This window comes from Pecten maximus, chromosome 11 (assembly GCF_902652985.1).
Source record: "Pecten maximus chromosome 11, xPecMax1.1, whole genome shotgun sequence".
Classification (NCBI taxonomy): Eukaryota; Metazoa; Mollusca; class Bivalvia; order Pectinida; family Pectinidae; genus Pecten; species Pecten maximus.
In genome coordinates, this window is record NC_047025.1 from 21008409 (window position 1) to 21027106 (window position 18698).

An 18698-nucleotide genomic window follows, 5' to 3' on the forward strand; every position below is an offset into this window, starting at 1 on the left:
TTTACGATGTCATGTCAGAAAAATGTTTATATCTTTTCATTCACGCGTTTTGGAACCTATTCATGTCAAAATAGTTGTATATACATGTATTTTTATGTTAAACTGAATGCTGGATTGGAACGGAAATCTGACGTTTTCAATGAGATTGGCCCGCAGATGATTTGCTATGTTGGATGTATAGTACCTTTGTACGTTAAAACCCCTAAGCATAGCTTACATTCTGCTTAAGAATTATTGGAATTTAGCTGGAAATGCTCCCAAACTCAAATGGAACGTTTGTACATGTTTCAGATCAAAGGAGTAAGGGAAGTAAATATCCTACCGAATATTCGAATACGATTCCACTATTCGAATATTCAGGGAATTGGTATTCATTCGCGAACATTCGTTTCAGCTCTAATGATCACAATTATTTTTAACCAATTAAGTTTCCTGTTTGAGAAACTACTTCAACATGTGTGCTGGCGACTACCCATATGTATTTTTTGGATGAATGAAGGGAAAAGAATCACATATTTTATTGATTCTTGGGTATCACAATACAAATGACTATTAGCAATTCAATACAGCTCGCTATATATAATATATATAATGATTGGTCACATAGTAATAACGACAGCACAGACAAGTAAATTGTGAATTTTCCAGACAATCTGCACCTTTATCATGACCCAGTAAATCACAAATGATCAAATACATAGAACATGAAACTGTTATATATATAGGAACAATACGAGTACACAGAGACAGAAACAAAAACAGAATATGAACAATCAAAATCAAAGGGCCAAAGGCCCTGAGAAACGTCAGGGTCTGAGGTCATGAAATAAGAGATTTAAAATTGGATTTTATAGTCAGACAGCTACATTTGTATCAGATGAAATGTCTTAATATGGCTATTCCTATTCTATATATATTCAAGAAAACATGTATTTATCTGCTGAAAACTTTCCAATGGCTGAGTATAGTTCTTTCCCCTGACGTAATTATTCAATGTTTGTGGAAGATTATTGATATTCTTCTGAATCAGTAATGGCTGCTTGTAAACTTTGGAAAAAAAATCAACTTAAAGACAATCGGTCTATTAACAGTTACATGTACAATCAGAGATAAAATCCAAGATGTACACAGCCTAAGTTTTTTATTTATATTATAAGATGTTAATTAGGCCCAGCAAACATCTATTTTATGACCCCTAGTGACATCGAAAAAGCAAATATTTTACCTCCAATAGAAAACTGCGGTCGCATTGTCGGTCACGCTGTCCGACGAGACAATACTAAATAGGCCTAGTTTTGACAAACAAAACGCCAGTACATCAGTCACGGATCATAACCGTTAGATTCTTTTCAAATTAACAAATAATAATCTTATTTAATAAAATCCTCATAAAAAACGGCAATGTAGTTTGTTACAACTTGCCTTCAATTCCTGTTGATATTTCTTCTGTATTCTAGCGACATACAAATAAATATGAAACTGTGAACGATCGCTAGTTTAGCTACATTAGACATAACCGCCATTTTGGCTGATGATCACGTGATTAGTCACGTGACAGCTGAAGTTATCCCTGTTCCTCTGCAAAGCTATTTATAGAATTGTACACAGACAGCTGAAGTTATCCCTGTTCCTCTGCAAAGCTATTTATAGAATTGTACACATTTTACTACGTAAACACGGTTGGTTTTAGGCTTATATGAAATGTTCATGCATATGAACTCAGGATGAACATATGAGTCCAAGACATGTGGATAGTTTATCTGGGGACGCATGTAAATTTCCACGACGATCAAACTGATTTTTTTACTTTCGTTTTCAAGGCAGGATTGAGACAGAACTACGTAATCCTACACCAACAAAATTGCATATACTGGTGAGGAATTGTTTATGTTTACAATCTAAAATAGTCTAGAACACCAAACATTCATATTTCATTTAAAATAATTGCAGTAAACACGGGAACCATCAGTTAAATCGTGTCAATAATTGCTGTCAAAATAGGAAGTATATTAGGCTACGGATGTATATCATTTATGTATTACAGAACAGAAAAGTTGTTAGCCGGAAACAAAAGTGTGACTAACAAAATTTACCCACCACGACTATAACGGCAGGTGCCAAAGGCATCCTGACGTTAAACAACAGATTGGATATACTGCATCACAATATAGGTAAAATAGATTATGATACATATTACGTAGTTCGACTGAAAGAAATAATGACGGTATGGTCCAATAGAGGTAATTAAATGCATCAATGAATAGTTACACCTCTATCATCACCACATATAGTACAGGAAGAGAACAAAAACAGGTCTGTTCAGTATGTCATGTGCTCGCATGACAATAAATCAGCGATCCTGAACGGTATTGTGTGCTCGCACATGCATTCAAAATGGACCCTTCTATCTATGAATAGTGTTTGATTCCACCATATCCGAGAGCAGAGAAGAAGATTTTTGAAGTTTTAGTCAATTTGACCCTTTTTGGCTCCACCCCTCAGCAACTGAAAATTTTGGTTGTGCAAACACAGCATAACATTATCGCGTCCGACTCATTTCAAGGTCATCTGACAATACATGTAAAATCGCAGGTCTACACTAAATACAACAGCAACATGTATCATTTTAGGTGGCTGAACTTACAAGCTGCTGCAGTCAGCAGATATATCATAGAACAAACCATTCAAGCAAAAGGTTGCAGAAATGTACAATTTACTGTGACAAGTGATGTTTCAGTGGTCTGGTTAACCAACAAAAGGACACGTTCCTAAATATGATAGACTGGAAATGTCGAGGCTTCCAAATATCAAGACTAACAATTTTTTCCAACAAATAATTCACTTACTTCTTCAAAATGTTGTTGGAGATTATTCTTTACATTCATCCTCTCTGAAAACTCTCCTGTGACCTCTTCCGAGGCCCTCGCAGGGGTTCCGATCTCTTCATCTGCATCATCTCCAAGGAATATCCGCTCATCAAAATCTCCAACACTCAGGACATACTCCTCATACTGATTGTTTATCGTTTTACTGAAATTATATTAAAGAAGAATTTGAAAAATAAACACTGTTCCCATGGAAATAACCATACCTGGAGCTTACACGCCTTTCTTCTTGCAATTTCCTCTTAAATGACATTCTTTTATTAATTGACACTGCATCAAGGAAAACCAATTCTGTTTAATGTCCTATGTCTGTTATGGTCTGACTCATGATTTCCACTCTGCAATTCTGGTTTAAATTTCAGAAAGTCTTTTTACCTGGTAACCCTTTTTTAAGACTATAATTTCTTAAACAAAACAAGATAGACAACTTATATTCTCAACAGACAATACGAGCCAATGATAGAATATGATATAGAGATTAAAATTCACTAGACATCTTTATGAAGACCTTAGAACTGATGTTACTGAGAAATATAATTATCAGAACAATCCTGAAAGTAATCTACAAGTATAAGTAATTGTCAACAATAAACCTTTATTTTCTGAAGCTTTACTGGAGGAATTTGCAAATGGAATGGAGTCTAAGATCCCAGTTTTGTAGTAATGTGCGCAAAAACTTTATAACAATTATTAAAAATCAAAATAATGTCTTTTTTTTTTAAATATAAAAATATATTTCGCATCAAATGTTAAAACACATTTTGTTTGAATGCATTTGAGTTTCACTAACACATTGTGTCCAAAACAGAGGGATTAAGTGACCAAATCTTCAGTTTCAGATTTAAACTTCCAAAATCATTTGATCAGGAAAACATGAAATGAAATTCTCTTTTAGTTTTGGCACAAGACTACCAGTGAAATTTAAAACAAAAGTATGATTATGATGATAAAGATGAAAGTGAAATCAGCAGGATGACTGAAATATGAAAATCTGGTCATTATTTGTCAACCTCCAACAGGCAGCATTATGGGAGAACTAATTACCTGCTGTATCGTAAAGGAAACTCTTCATAACTTTGGTTGATAGCAATACTGAAAAGCAGTGGAGAAACTGGACATTAAAACCACAACATCAAATAACTCAATCATGAAACAAAATGACATGCACGAACAGGGATGGGGAATCGTCAGTGGAGTGATGGTTAGATAATAGAACACGTGGTTTGAATTTATCTGTCTGTTTAAGGAAACATACCGTCAATATATATTTCCAAAATGGTGAATAGTCATCAAAACCTGGAATATCAAAAATTCTCTAATTTTGATTTAATCTGCCATAAATTGATTATCTAAATATTAAAATCATAAAATGCCTGATCTATTTCAGTTAATACTGATAGAGCTAGTACAATAGTCCTGGAATCATTGTTGATGGTTTAAGACAAACCTTCCATTATGAGCACAGCACAAAACTCATATGCACCATTTCAATACGTAAAGGGAGGTAATCCACTGATGCCAAGATATATTTGTAAGAATAAAGTATGTGATATGATACCAGCTATTTATGCAAAGACACTGACAAGAACCAAGCCTTTCGTATAAAAAAAGTATGCCAACACACTGAAAAGTAATAGTGTTTTCTAGGCATCCTAATCCACTCTTAGGTGTAGGGTTGTGTTGTACCCTATCCGACTCTAAAACATTGTGTAGAACTGAACATTTGTATATTAGTTTTGGGGAGGGAGCTTCTCTCAAGGGCTCAGATGCTGTTGTTTTCATTCCAGGTATATAGCTTCTAATGTATTACTGGCTTGTCTCACCACAGCAGACTTTGGCTACATCATATTATCAACTCTCTACACTTTATGGGGAGTGCTATGTTTACAGGAAATGTTTTCATTTCAAACCTTTTTTTAAATATTGGAATCATACATTTTTCCTTGAACTGGTCTGCAAGACATAGAGAAGTGCTATGTTGATAATGTATAATACATAACACAAAAGACAGATGATGTATGTCCAAAGGAAGAAATAAAACTTTACACTCACTGGGGTCAACAAACCCTAGAAACTTGTCCTGCCAAACAAGTAGAATTGCTTATCTACTTGTCTAGAGAAAAACATTACTTGTCCCCAATTGCAAGTTTAAAGTTTTTTGTTGAAAAAAGTTTAGCGAATGATTATTTATTCAATTAATATCAATTATAGGTTTGAATGTGACTAGATTTTATAGTTATCGTGTGATATACCTGTCCTTCACTATTTTCATTTATTTTTTGTTTGCCTTTGTTATCTATCCTAAGGAATCAGTCACCATAAAAAGGAACCGATAGATTTTTTCCCCGCTGCAACATTGACTTAATCATGGAAACTATTTTAATTTGAAAGCTTCTTTCTTTTCATAGTTGCATTTTCCTAGCTCAAGAGTCTCTTTTCATAGTTGCATTTTCCTAGCTCAAGAGTCTGGCAGCATGACATCGTCCTTGCTTGAATTGTACTTTCGTTTTCGCACATCCAGCTGAAGTCAGTGCTTTAGAACCACCACGAGAAGGACCACGTAAACTGAGTCACATAAGAAACAAAACAGACTCTCATGTCGGCCTTAAGTTTTTAGAGCTTTATAATTTTTTTTATTTTTTTTTTTTCATTGGTTTACTCTACCCAAGCAAACAACTATTTAGCATTGACATCAAAATTCAACTTCTCTGGTCGGAGAAGTCAAGATTTTATTTCATTTTCTGAATCTAACTTGTCTGACGATGATTTTTTACTTGTCCTCGACAATCGAACAAGGTTAGTCAAGCCCTATTAAACCATTGTACACTTGTCAGCTGTTGTGAAGCTGTTTGTGCCGTCTTCAGTGGTATCACAGTCCATCTGTATGTACCAGGCAGTAGGTGATTGAACAAGAGATAAAACGTTAAACTGAACATTCCATGATATTTCAGATTGGTCGTTTAAAAATTAATGTCAATAATATATATTGTAGTTATGTTAAAAAATTCAGCTTTAAAGTTTTGAACTGACAGGTCAATGGGACAAAGTGGATCATGACAAGGCAATATTGATGGTACAGTGGAGAAATTAAAGATTTTTAAAAAGTTATTTTGAAATGCTATCCACATGACTGAAGTCAAGTATTGCAGGTTAGCTAATGATATTTCAGACCTTATAAAGTTTAACCATGAATGTTTCTAAAAAGCAATTTGAAATTTTAGACACAAACAAATTAACAATTACATTAGTCTAAATATATATTTTAACTTGCACATTAAAAACTTTGCCTAAATATATGAAATATTTTTGCAATCACAAATATCATGGAAGGTATGTTATGTGTAACAGGTGAAATAACAGTAATCCACTGCTCCTGTCAGTGCCCTATAAACGGGAGCATTGGATGTGTGTTAGAGCTCTAAAAAACAACTACTTACAACAACTAAGGAGCCTTCTTACATCCATAAAAGAAATACACACATGACATCAATCATTAACAAACCCACAGGTACAATATCAAACAGAACTGATCAATTACAAAATCAAATTTAACTCAAATGATATGTTCTCCTTTTCTGATTGTGGACAATAAGCTTAAACATCTATATAAAGGTAAGCTGAACAATACAAATTAAAGCATGCATCAACATCTAACATTCAAATTGGATCCTCTCTGAACTGTGTCAAGAACTTGTTCGTATTTTCTGAAGTTTAACACTGTGACTGATGACGTTGGGCAACAGATTTGTTTACCACCTCATTCAGTTTAATAGATTTACAGTCTTATGTCAGTACAGCTGACAATGTGCATTTCTGTGGCTATCTTTTGCATCAGGTTGTAGAATTTTTGTCCCAATATTGGATTTTGACAATTAGTTTGGTAATTTCAGTTCCACATGTTTTAAAAGGTATATCTTAGCAGTTGTCATAATCTGCAACAGTGAGTATTGAAACAGTTATATAATCCAAACCTAGTTGTCATCTGACCCATAATAATAAACCAATAATTCAACAGAGTATGCTACATAAAAACCATTGTCATATATCTTTTAAAACAATCCTATTTGTCATTTTACTAAAACAATCCTAGTTGTCATCTTACTGATAAAACAATTCTAGTTGTCATCTTACTGATAAAACAATCCTAGTTGTCATCTATCCGATAAAACAAACCTAGTTGTCATCTTACCAATAAAACCATCCTAGTTGTCATCTTACTGATAAAACAAATCTAGTTGTCATCTTACTGATAAAACAAACCTAGTTGTCATCTTACTAATAAAACAATCCTAGTTGTCATCTTACTGATAAAACAATTCTAGTTGTCATCTTACTGATAAAACAATCCTAGTTGTCATCTATCCGATAAAACAAACCTAGTTGTCATCTTACCAATAAAACAAATCTAGTTGTCATCTTACCAATAAAACAAATCTAGTTATTTAATCCATAAAACAAACCCAGTTGTCACCTAACCTAAAAACCAAACCAGTTGTCATCTAACCCTTAAAAAAATAATAAAATTAGTTGCCATCCAACCCCAAAAACCAACCCTAACTGCCATAGATCTAACACATAAACCAAACAGAACCTAGTTATACAACCAATTAAATAAATCAAGTTGTTATATAACCCATAAGGCATACCAACAGCTGAACAGTGTATACTACAGTACTTAAATAGTTGTCATCTAACCCATCAAACACACCTAGTTGTCATCTAACCTATAACCAAGCAAATGGTGATTTTTCAAATGTGTTTTAATCAAATAAACATGTAAAAAAATAAACTAAGAAATTACCTGTTTGCTTCAAAGTTTCCAATTTCCAATATTGCTGATAATGAGTCTGGTTTTCCCTTTAATACCTAAAATTAAAGTGATTAAAATACTTAAGCAAGATTTTTAGATGGTGATCTATTACGATTTTAGTTGTCTTGAATTTTTCCTCCATGTTTTCTACCTTCAATGGGCAATCAGAGCTGTTTGTGCATGTATTTAAATTCAAAATATTTATGTGATAAGTGAAATTTATCACCAGGGACGTTGAACTATAACCTAGGGTAGTTGTTGAACTTCTAGGATCTTCGAGAAGATTACAAAATTCTTCAGGAAAATTAAATTGCCATAGAATAAAATGTTAAAGGTCATTACATACTATTCAACAGCTACTTTACAAGCTGCAAAATTTTACACAGCCAAATTCAGACTTAACATAAATTTTAAAGAAAGAAATTTGACCCGAGACCTGATGAATCATTCTGAACTACTCAGATAGATAATGCCATATAACACTGAAATTTGTTACACGTCGAAGATGGGAATATAACAGATTATAAAAGAAGAAAACTTGCCTTCTTATCAAATAGTTTTCTAATATGAGGTTTCCACCAGTGTTCCTTAATAACCTTGGCCTCTAGCTCCAGTCCCTCATGTTTCTCACACAGCAATTTGATTATACAGGGTGGCTCTGTTGGGGGCTTCCAGTCCTTGGAGTGGTAGCTGTCGGGTAAACCTAAATAAAGACAAAAAAGTTTTTTTGTTTTGTCCAACGAATACCTGTTCAAATTTGAAAAAAAAGAGTAAAAAGTAAATAAAATTTATATTTGTTTTGGAATTACATTTTGGTATTAAACAGGATTATGTATTGATTACACTGGCTTCAAGCATTCACACCAAAAGCTTATCTCCAAATTGTTCTACCATCAGAGTACCACCAGACACCAGTAATTTCATATCTTATTAGAGCAGGATCATTAAAAAATTGGCCTGGGACTGAAATGGCTGAAGAACAATGATAAGATGACGAAGATGTCAAGTCACACACCAGTAAATTCTGCATTCAGTAAATCTTTTCTGCCTCCAAGAAGAGCGTTTGCAAAGAACCAGTCAATACAGGCCAGCAGGAGGTGATAGGAATTGACCAGGTCATCACTAATAGCAGGAAAATTTCCTGAAATAAGAGTTAACAGAAACAAAATGAACAAGGTTCCCATTAATGAATACATTTACACTGCCACTACACATCCACACAAGTTACGAAAATATATATTTTGACCTTACAACATGGTTGTTGCAACCAAAATCTAGTACTGGGTATAGATGAAATCAAATTCATATCTGCAATACATCCCCCATTCAGCCTCTGGTACAGTCTCAAACATAAATAGTTTTAAATCTGTTGTACAGAAATTGTTCTGTTTTAAAACTTAATTTTGTTGCCTATATAACTGTTTTAAAAAGCGAATACAAAAGTAATACATCTTTCTTGGACTAAACAATACTTACCTTTGACTTGCACAAACATTGTCCAACAGAAGTTAAAAACATCCGTCGAGGAACAAGGCAGTCTCCTGTATTAACAAAATATATACATTTTCTGAAATTGTATAAAGGAAAATGTTATGATTAGGGGGTATACAATACCGCTTACATCAACCCATGCAATAACAAAGTATGTAACCATAAAACATAATGAAACTGTCAGAAATTCAATGCGGTCATACTTTCTAAAACATTTTTTTTCTTTTCTGTAAACATTACAAATTAATCAAGAAAATGAATTACTATTTTCATTTCAAACCATTCCAGATGATCTTTGTACACATTACACAATAATTACAAACTAAAAAATAATTCCAATTTTTTGTTAAAAGTTTTACAGAAATAAAGAAACTTTAGAAATAGCTAAAATAATGGCACTTGTTTTTTTCTGTAAGGCCAAATAAAATAATATGTGCGTTTCCTATTCCCTCGAAATTTGAATCCAGGTAGGTAGGTAGGAAAAACATTTTATTTTATCAAATCATTTTATATCGCCTTTTCGAAACAGTACAACAGGGTTATCAATGCCAATCATGTGATAAATGTGTATTTAATATATAATTACTTTAAAACTTGTTAGTAGGTGTTTTTTTACAGCTCATGGACAGCCAAGATCACTTTCCAGCCAAACAGATTGTCGCAGTGATATGACTTACTTGAAGCTTTATGCTAGACTTTAAACATGTCTGTCTTTAAACTGTCCTTATTATTTATGATTTATAATACTAATCAAAGTACTGGAAGTACTGTAAACGAACATTATTGTTTAATGCAAAATCAGTAATCTTCTAAGTTTAAAGTCGATAAATTTACTGATATTGGTTTAGGAATTAATTGCAAATTATTTGAAATGTTTGCAGCTGTTCTGATATGATTGAACACATGCATATTTCTGTAAGGTCCTGATTGAAATTGGAAGTTTATTGATCTATCTTGGATGGATGAAAATAAAATATGTCTTCTTTCTTTCGGGAAGCCATCATCAGTTATAATACAGCCAGGACTCTGTGACCTTATTGATGCCAACTTCTAATATGCACTAAATTTAGGCTAGTTCCATCGTTAGTTTAGCATATTTCAACTTAATATGATGAAACACACATAAAGAACTACTGAAAACCAAAACCAGAGCTACTAATCAAGGCCCGGATTAGGAATGTATCCTATTGAAACTGTACTCAAGCATGTATGGTACTTCAAAACAAAAAACTTGACTCCTTTTGTTCAGGAATCATTTGATGTTAATAAATCTTTATATGAGAAGATATACTTCTGGTATAATTACAGCATTGTACACAATGTGATAAAGAATAACAACCATATAAAGACTATCTTCATCAAATAATTCAGCAAACAGGAAAAGAAAACTTCAAGCTTCATTTTCAACTTCAAACTGATAAAGGTTACAGTCCATTCGATGGGATGACACATTCCCTATTTATTGTCCCTTTCCAATGTTGACCATCCAATCATAGTGAACCACACACAGTTCAGCAATGTAATTGCACAAATCACATCCTTTATGTGGAGAGAACAGTTTTCGGGGTGTTATAAGATTCCATAACTGTATGCAAATTTGTGAATCATTCCATATCTATATCTATATATATACCGTTCGTGTATATATTTACACATATCAAAATTGGAATGACACAGGAGATTTGCAAGTTTAAGTTCACCATCAGTCATGGGAGGTTTACGTAAAATGTTATATTTACCGGGGTAATTAGTAATTTTGATTATATATTTATCAAGCTCTATTCTGTACTTTCTACCAGTGCTTATATTAGAGAATGGACACAATTATATGTTCTCCAATGTCAAAATTAACCATATGTAAAATATTAGGGGTTTATTTGACCGAGACGTATTTAAAATGTTTGTAATCATTCGCCATTCGAGGCCTGATTGCCGTCATATTTTAATTACCAAAATGGACCTGGAAGCAATATTTTAAAAAAGAGAATGATCTGTGACTTGAATATTTCATAAAAATAATTTAATACATCGTTTATTCACTTCATTCAGATCTTCAGACACCACATAATTTGTGAAATCATATATAGAAATATATGAACCATTTTGTTATTGATTAATAGTTCACACAAGTAAGCACTAGATGTAAGCAGTAAGTATATGTACCGCTATCTACTGGCATGACTTTGAGTACAGTAGACTACACTCGCTTTGTGGATATTGACAGGATAACATATATTTACATACTAATTCAATTTTAGAATTGTAACTGAAATCTTGTAACAGCATGGCACAAATAGTCATCTGAACATTTGTTGTATATTGAAAAAATATTTAAGGTAAATATTAACTCATTTGCTTGACTTAAATTTTCAGTTTATCAATTCATCGATTACTCTGTGTTTGAAGTATGGTGTAGTGAGAATTTCAAGTCTTGATTATGACTCGATGAAAATTCTAAATTAACAAATTATTAAAATGAATTTGTTTGAAAAATAACACAAGTTCCACAGCAATATTATATAGAGTATCAATTACAATATATCAAAGGTTATCAAACTACAGATAACAATTAACGAATGAATATCAAATTAAGTGAATATCACAAGTATTTTTGCATTTGTTTTTAGATAATCCGGATTTCCGTCTTTAAAAAAAAATACCTAGTAGACGTAGTGCATAGTAAACGTAGCCATGTAACAGCTGATTTTAATCAGATATAACTTAACATGAACTTAACACCGTCACAGAAGTTCGTCGCAATCGAAAATTTGGTCGTGAATTCTGTATTTTGCAAATTATTTCAAAATACTTTCAGGTAAAAAAAAACAAAAATTCTCGTAAAAATATCGATTTTGGGTCGACTATCGGCCATTTCGGTAATTCAACTCCAAGGACAATCGGGCCGCGATTCGCAAATGAATAATTAATTTAAAATTCGGTCAAATAAACCTCTAATATTTTATATATGATACAATCAGTCATTGCAGAACATATATTTTGGTCAATCCTCTGAAAATAATGCCAATTTATATTATATTAAGCCCGATTTTTCTTCGTTTCGGTATTTCCAAGTCTGCTTCACGTGTGGTCCGTTTCAGTAAATATTCTCGTCTTTGCCGAAATAAAAACAAGCTATATAATTGTTCATTTTAAACATGACAACAACTGCCAACCACACGTATCCAAAAATGTTATTGTTGATATCATCTGAATATTGCCGTAGTTATCTGTCACTTCGATTGTAAACCCCATGCCAAAGTGAAGGAAGAATCGACCAATCAAATTGGTTTATTTTTGATTTCCGTAAATCTTGCAGTTACCTCCCTTACAACAGTAAATACGTTCCAAGTATCGCCTACAACAAGCAATCCCGTGCACATAGCAAGATATTATCATTTGCATTTGATTTATTGGGTCATTTTCGTCAAAGGAAAATGGTATATGGAAATCGATGACAATTTTAACGCTATGACCAGTCACCCTGACCACAAATACCACCTAATTGTAAGCCTATACATATGTACAGTTCTTTCTCGCAAACACGTACAGTAACTACAGTATAGTATGATACAATGTATCGTCTCGTATGCCGTCATTGATATATTTCTTTCTCTAAATTATAGAAATACACACCTAGTTGATAATGATGTAACATTCTAGAATATATATATTACACATTTAAGTAAATCGCGGACAAATTTGCAGACCTATGCTATAATGTCAGCCGTTTTGGAAAGAACACGGAAGAGCAAAACTTTCTAAACATCCGGAGACGAATGCGCCTGCGCAATAGTTGTTTACATAAATATATTGACCTGGACCGGAGTTATCGCAAAGTTCAGGTTCATTTAGTCTTCTCATTTCGCTAGCGTTATGCATTTCTCAAATCGTATGCATCTTGAAAACACCTACTGAATACATTTCAACCTTTTCGGTAAAACTACTATATAAAACGAAGATGTTTTTGCAAGTAAGTTATTTGAAGTGTAAGGCAATGGAGGCAGCCATATTTCATTGAAACAGACAGTAGATGGCGTATTGGTGAATGTGGCTACCATATATGGTTATATTTCTCAGTCCAGTTCTTGATCACAATAACCGAACATTAATGTTCGTTTAAAAATAGAAAATTGTCGTTGTTTGTCGTTCTTCAATGATGTAACAAAAGATACACATGAAAATATTGATACTTCATCAATACTTCAAAAGCATTGATGGCTTTTGTTGTTGCATGATCTGCTGCTCTACTGAAAAAGTACATAATTTTATGTTTTAAAAGAAAGTCGATATTGAAAATATGATACTTAATTGATATTTATTGTAAATAGTATTACTATAGTCTCTTCTAAATATTTAACACCAAAATTTTAATATCTGCATGTCTACAGATACCTGTATTTTTAAAATGGAGTTGCAATTGACACATATATTAAACAGCCAGACACTAGACAAGTCTACGTTCGTGTAAATTGGTATATATTTTAGTATTTAGATGTGGGTTTCTCCAATTCCCAAAACAGACAAGGGAGTATAGTTTCAACTGTCATATTACGCTTTACATGTTTTGTAATACATGAGCGGAGGCGAAAATATATGCAAACAGCTCAAACAACTCAGCTACTGTATCTTCAGGATCTCCCTGACACTCGAATGTTAAAAACTTAACACCCAAGCCAACAATATCAGCTACCAACAGCCCTGTCCCAACATCAAAAGATCTCCCGGTGCCGTCAGAATTGACGCTTGCCCTAATTGTAACTTGACACGTCTTTGAATGATCCGAGCGGTGTGATCTAAATATGTCGGAAATCAATTCCATAGATGGACAAGCTGTTATTACGCGATGTTCCTGTGAGTGCTGGCATTTCTCAAACTTCAATGCCAGCACAGCAGACGCCATTTTGTTACTGTATACAAGCCATTGCCATCAAGGTCGAGGTCAGTGAATTGAATCACAGAGACGCTTTACACGTAGCGTATGTGTAAAGCGCTTTAAAGACTAGTAGAAACTAATACAAAAATCGGGTCGAATTCCGGAAAAAATAGTTTTTAAACGAAAAATCAACGAAAAAATGTTTCAGGTCGGGCACATTTTTCCAGGTAGGTCGGGGAACCGGAAACACACATATTATTTTATTTGGCCCAATACATAAATCTTAAATCTGTACTAGAATTAAAATATTGTCAAATATCTTATGTCCCCCACAATAAGCTTGGTTTGATATTAGGGATGGGTATTGCCACCTTTTTCAATATTGCGATATATTGCAATATTTGACCTGATATTGCAATATATTGCGATATATTGCAGAAATTATTTGCTAGCCTGAATATAAAAACAGAAGACAAGGGTATGTAGCAATAACTTTAATAGACTTCCACAAGTCATTAAACAAAACAAAACAAGGGTAAACATAGCATATTATGCTTTGAAAAAAATAAATTTTGAGATCACAGGTAAGTACAAAATGGACTAGATTCTAAAAAAAAACCTAACAAATCTCGGTTTGTTTATAAATCACAACTGACCAATGTCCATAGAATCATACTTTTGTAGTATCACACAAGTATGTATACATATTTATTTACTTATGGCCTACATCATCATAAGTAAGTCCACTGATGTATATTGTTTATTTTAAAATGAGTAAAGTGACTAACTGTGCCAACACAAGTAGAATTTACAACTGGCAGTTTTTTTTAAGAAATATCAGCATGTCAACAGTGCTTGCTTTTAGATTTGCCCTTTGGCTTGAAACTATATCCCCAGCAGTACTAAATACCCTTTCTGAGGGAACACTTGTACTTGGGATACATAGTAGTTGTTTTGCAGCACAAGAGAGAAGAGGAAACAGATTCTGATTTTCCTTCCACCATTGCAGTGGGCTACTTTCAAGGGTTGGAGAAGGCAGATCTTTATATTTCTGCACTTCAATTTCAGCCCTTTGTAATGGACTTTTTACATTTTCCACTTTGGTGACAAACACATCTCCAAGTAAATCATTTAAAAATGATTCTTGTTTTGCCTTTTTGGGGGTTGATGGTATATCGATGGTGGAAGGAACAGATTCAACTGCTGACTGATTTTCCTGTTTAGGTAAAGAGGGTAAAGGGGGAAGAGTGTCTACATGTCTTTCACCTTGAATTTCAACATTAGGGACTATAGACTCTGAAAGTGCCCCTGGCTCTTTTTTTATCATCATATTCAGACACTGAGGGTTCAGGGAAGCAAGATCTTTCACAAGATCATTGTAAACAGTGAATCTTCTTTCTTCCTCAAGATAAGGCAGTGCCTTAAACCTGGGATCAAGCACAGTGGCTTTCATTAACAAGCTGTTTGCAGATGGATGAGCTTTCTCATCATACCTATTTTCTAGGTCACCAACTATAGCTGCCTTTAAAGAGACAATGGCAGTAGTTTCCCCAGTCACTGATGTTTTATAGACACTTACAAGTTTGTGGTGAAGGGGCAGAATTATTGAAATTGTTGGACTTTTTTCATTGCACAGCATGGTGGTAGCCTGTTTTAGTGGTTTCATTGCCTCCATTACTTTTTCAGCAAGGCTTATTTCTTCATCAGACAGAAACTTTAAGTCTTTGTCTTTGTTTGCCAGAGACATGAGAGTTGCTACAACTGCAACCTGCATTTCGAGATAACGTTCTAGCATGTCAAATGCACTGTTCCATCTGGTTGGAACATCAATGACCAATTTGTGATTTGGCAGATTTAGATTTGTAGCTTGAGTTTGCAAGCGAGCAGCTGCCACTGTGCTGCGATGAAAAAAGCCAACAATTTTCCTAATTTTTGCTAACAGGTTTGAAACAGCTTTAACTCTAAGCCCTTTTTGGGCTGCTAAGTTCAGTGTGTGAGCAAAGCATCCAAGGTGAAGATCACAACCAAGCACTTCAGCTGCCTTCTTCATATTACTGGCATTGTCAGACACTAGGTACAATGGCTCTTCTTTGATACCCCATTCTGCAATAGCTTCCTTCAAAAATTCTGCAATGTTTACTCCTACAACAAAAAGGTCAACAAACAGTTAAGACCTACATTATTTGTAAGTCAACCTTCAAATAACATCTGAGCAATAGCTTTTATTTTAATTTTTAATAATAAATATGGAAATGTGCAATGCCTCCTTTTAGCTTTATCTGACCATCACATGTTTTACAGTATATTATATTTATATTTTTAATAATTTTTACTTTTTTACATTTTAGACTTAAATTATCAAAGTTTCAATTTTAGAAGATTCACATTTTTAAATTTATTAATTTCTAATATGATGTATTCTAAATTTCTACTGAAATGTTTTTATTCAACTTACCTGTGTGGCTTTCTGGCATACATCTTGTCATCAACACATAGTTCACCATCTGCCATTCATTGTTTATATGGGTTGAGGTTATGGTAATGTAACTTTCTGTGGCTCTTGATGTCCACCCATCAGTTGTGATGGCAACCTAAAATTTTGTTAATTTCTTTTTGAAAATCAAGTAATTTGATTAGTTTCTTCTTTAATTTGAATGAAATAAAAACAATTTAAAATAATATAAATTTAACACTAGATCACATTTTATTTTGATACAATATACATTATTAATTTATTATATTCCATAATTCATCAAATACTTTTAATTTTATTTTCAAAAATTAAAATCTGGAATTAAATATTTATGATCAATGTAATTTCCATTTTAAAAAATAATTTCACCTGATCAGCCCTTTGGAGTTCTCCTTTCACAACACCCTTTACTTGTTCGTATTTTTTTGGAATTGCAATTTGTGAAAAATGCTTCCGACCTGGAACTTTGTACCTTGGATCTAATGTGTGTAGCATCTTCCTGAAACAGTCTGTGTCAACTGTTTTAAATGGCCTCATGTCATTAATAAGGAAATTGGTAATGGTTTCCGTTATTTCTGTTGCACGTCTTGAGCCTGGAGGATATGGCGTTTTATTTGCTATTACTGTTGGCAAGGTACACTGAGACGTCTTTCTGTCGTGAACTTGAGTTTCCTTTGTAGTAGAAGCTAAGCCACTGGAACCAGATTGTTGTGTATTTTTACTGTCAGTGTCGTCATTACTACGCTCACGTAGATTTGGATGACGGGCTCTGATATGGGACGACAGATTTGTCGTTCCACCTGAGTATTTAACAGATGCCATGCACATCCTACAAACGGCAACATTTTCAACAAGCTTGCCTTCAATTTTTTTCAGTCCAAAATGTTCCCAAACCGTTGATTTTGCTTTTCGGTTGGTCACAATATCAAACTTGTTTTTCTCCGCCATGCTTGACGGATGTTTGAAAGCATATAATAAAGGTAGAAAAAATGGCGGACAAAATTCCGGATTTCGTAAAATTGTGCTATAGATGAATATTTCTCTCACGAACAGTTCACGGCCGGATCATTATTTTTTACAAACCGTGAAACGATCTTTTAGAAGAAGAAATAATTAGATTTTAAACTACATTTATTAAATAATTTTCGGGGAGATAATATCTTTTTTAATCCTACCGGAACGTAGCATTATAGTCTTCAGCTGGTTTTAAATTTAGTATAGGTTAAGATACTTCCTGTTATGTTTTTTTCCGGTTGACGCGAACATGCCAAGTGAAAAAAACGATGTCCTTTTACGATGTACTTTCGTTATGTAAGTGTTTAAAAATAAAGTGAAAATACCGGTATTTAAAAAAAATATCGCGATATATCATCGCCGACAATAATACCGCAATAACCGGTATTGCCGGTAATATTGCACACCACTATTTGATATCCCCCCCCCCCCCCCCCCCAAAAAAAAGAAAAAAAAATGTCAGCAAAGCAAGGAACAACATTATTCTCTTTCCTCATCAAAAGTGGAAATGTAATAACACTATTATCTTTTTCGAAACATACAACTGGCCATTTAATAAGTATCTCAGTTGGGGTTCTTGTAAACACACCTTTGCTTCCTGCTTCTGTTTTGTTTTGGAGGTTCATCTAAAGGATTCCTGAAGATATCCAGGAAAATGGGTTCAAATTTCTTGAAGATCACTGTAGACACTGCAAAGTTTCTTTCAAGTCTGTTTACTTTATCTCTGAATTCTTGGGGAAGGTTGGCCATGTCTGCCCACTTCTTCATTTTGTTGAAAAACTGGATTAAACTGAAGAAAATACAGAAATAAGTACAGATTTGAACTTGATGTAAAGGTAGGACTTCCTTTTGCACCCCTATCTCAAACTGAATATAAGGTGCATTTTGAAGCATCTATTAGGGAAGTTTCAACAAATTGGATCCCCTCATGCTCCTCCACATATAATCTACTTCATCTCTGAATATAATTATCATATGGATAAGTCAATTAACTTCATATATACTATACCAGTAATATCATGAGTTCTGGGTTTGTTTGCTTATTTCTCATACAAAATTACTTATCTTCTTCAAGTTCAAGATAATGTTTACCAAACCAGTCTATACTCACACTGTTCATGATACCACCAATATTAACCAGTAGTAGCTACT

General features: G+C 33.6%; 2 protein-coding genes across 3 annotated transcripts in view; both read right to left on the minus strand.

Moving 5' to 3' along the window:
* The window catches only part of LOC117338222 (retinoblastoma-like protein 1), a 57947-nt gene that overhangs the window by 38202 nt on the left and 1047 nt on the right, over positions 1–18698 (minus strand). The window contains exons 3-9 of one of the 2 annotated variants that reach the window (XM_033899485.1): positions 18136–18336; positions 9172–9236; positions 8711–8836; positions 8238–8398; positions 7687–7751; positions 3930–3977; positions 2847–3030 (exon numbers count right to left, since the gene is read on the minus strand). In XM_033899485.1, coding sequence (XP_033755376.1) covers positions 2847–3030; positions 3930–3977; positions 7687–7751; positions 8238–8398; positions 8711–8836; positions 9172–9236; positions 18136–18336 — 850 coding nt within the window. The remainder of the gene's footprint in view (positions 1–2846; positions 3031–3929; positions 3978–7686; positions 7752–8237; positions 8399–8710; positions 8837–9171; positions 9237–18135; positions 18337–18698) is intronic. The other variant, XM_033899486.1, reaches the window with a different exon arrangement.
* LOC117338223 (zinc finger BED domain-containing protein 1-like) lies at positions 14539–17947 on the minus strand. Its single transcript, XM_033899487.1, has 3 exons — positions 16902–17947; positions 16515–16650; positions 14539–16201 (listed from the first exon to the last, which is right to left on the minus strand). Exons 1-3 carry the CDS (start codon positions 17478–17480, stop codon positions 14868–14870), a joined length of 2049 nt encoding a protein of 682 aa, XP_033755378.1. The 5' UTR covers positions 17481–17947; the 3' UTR covers positions 14539–14867.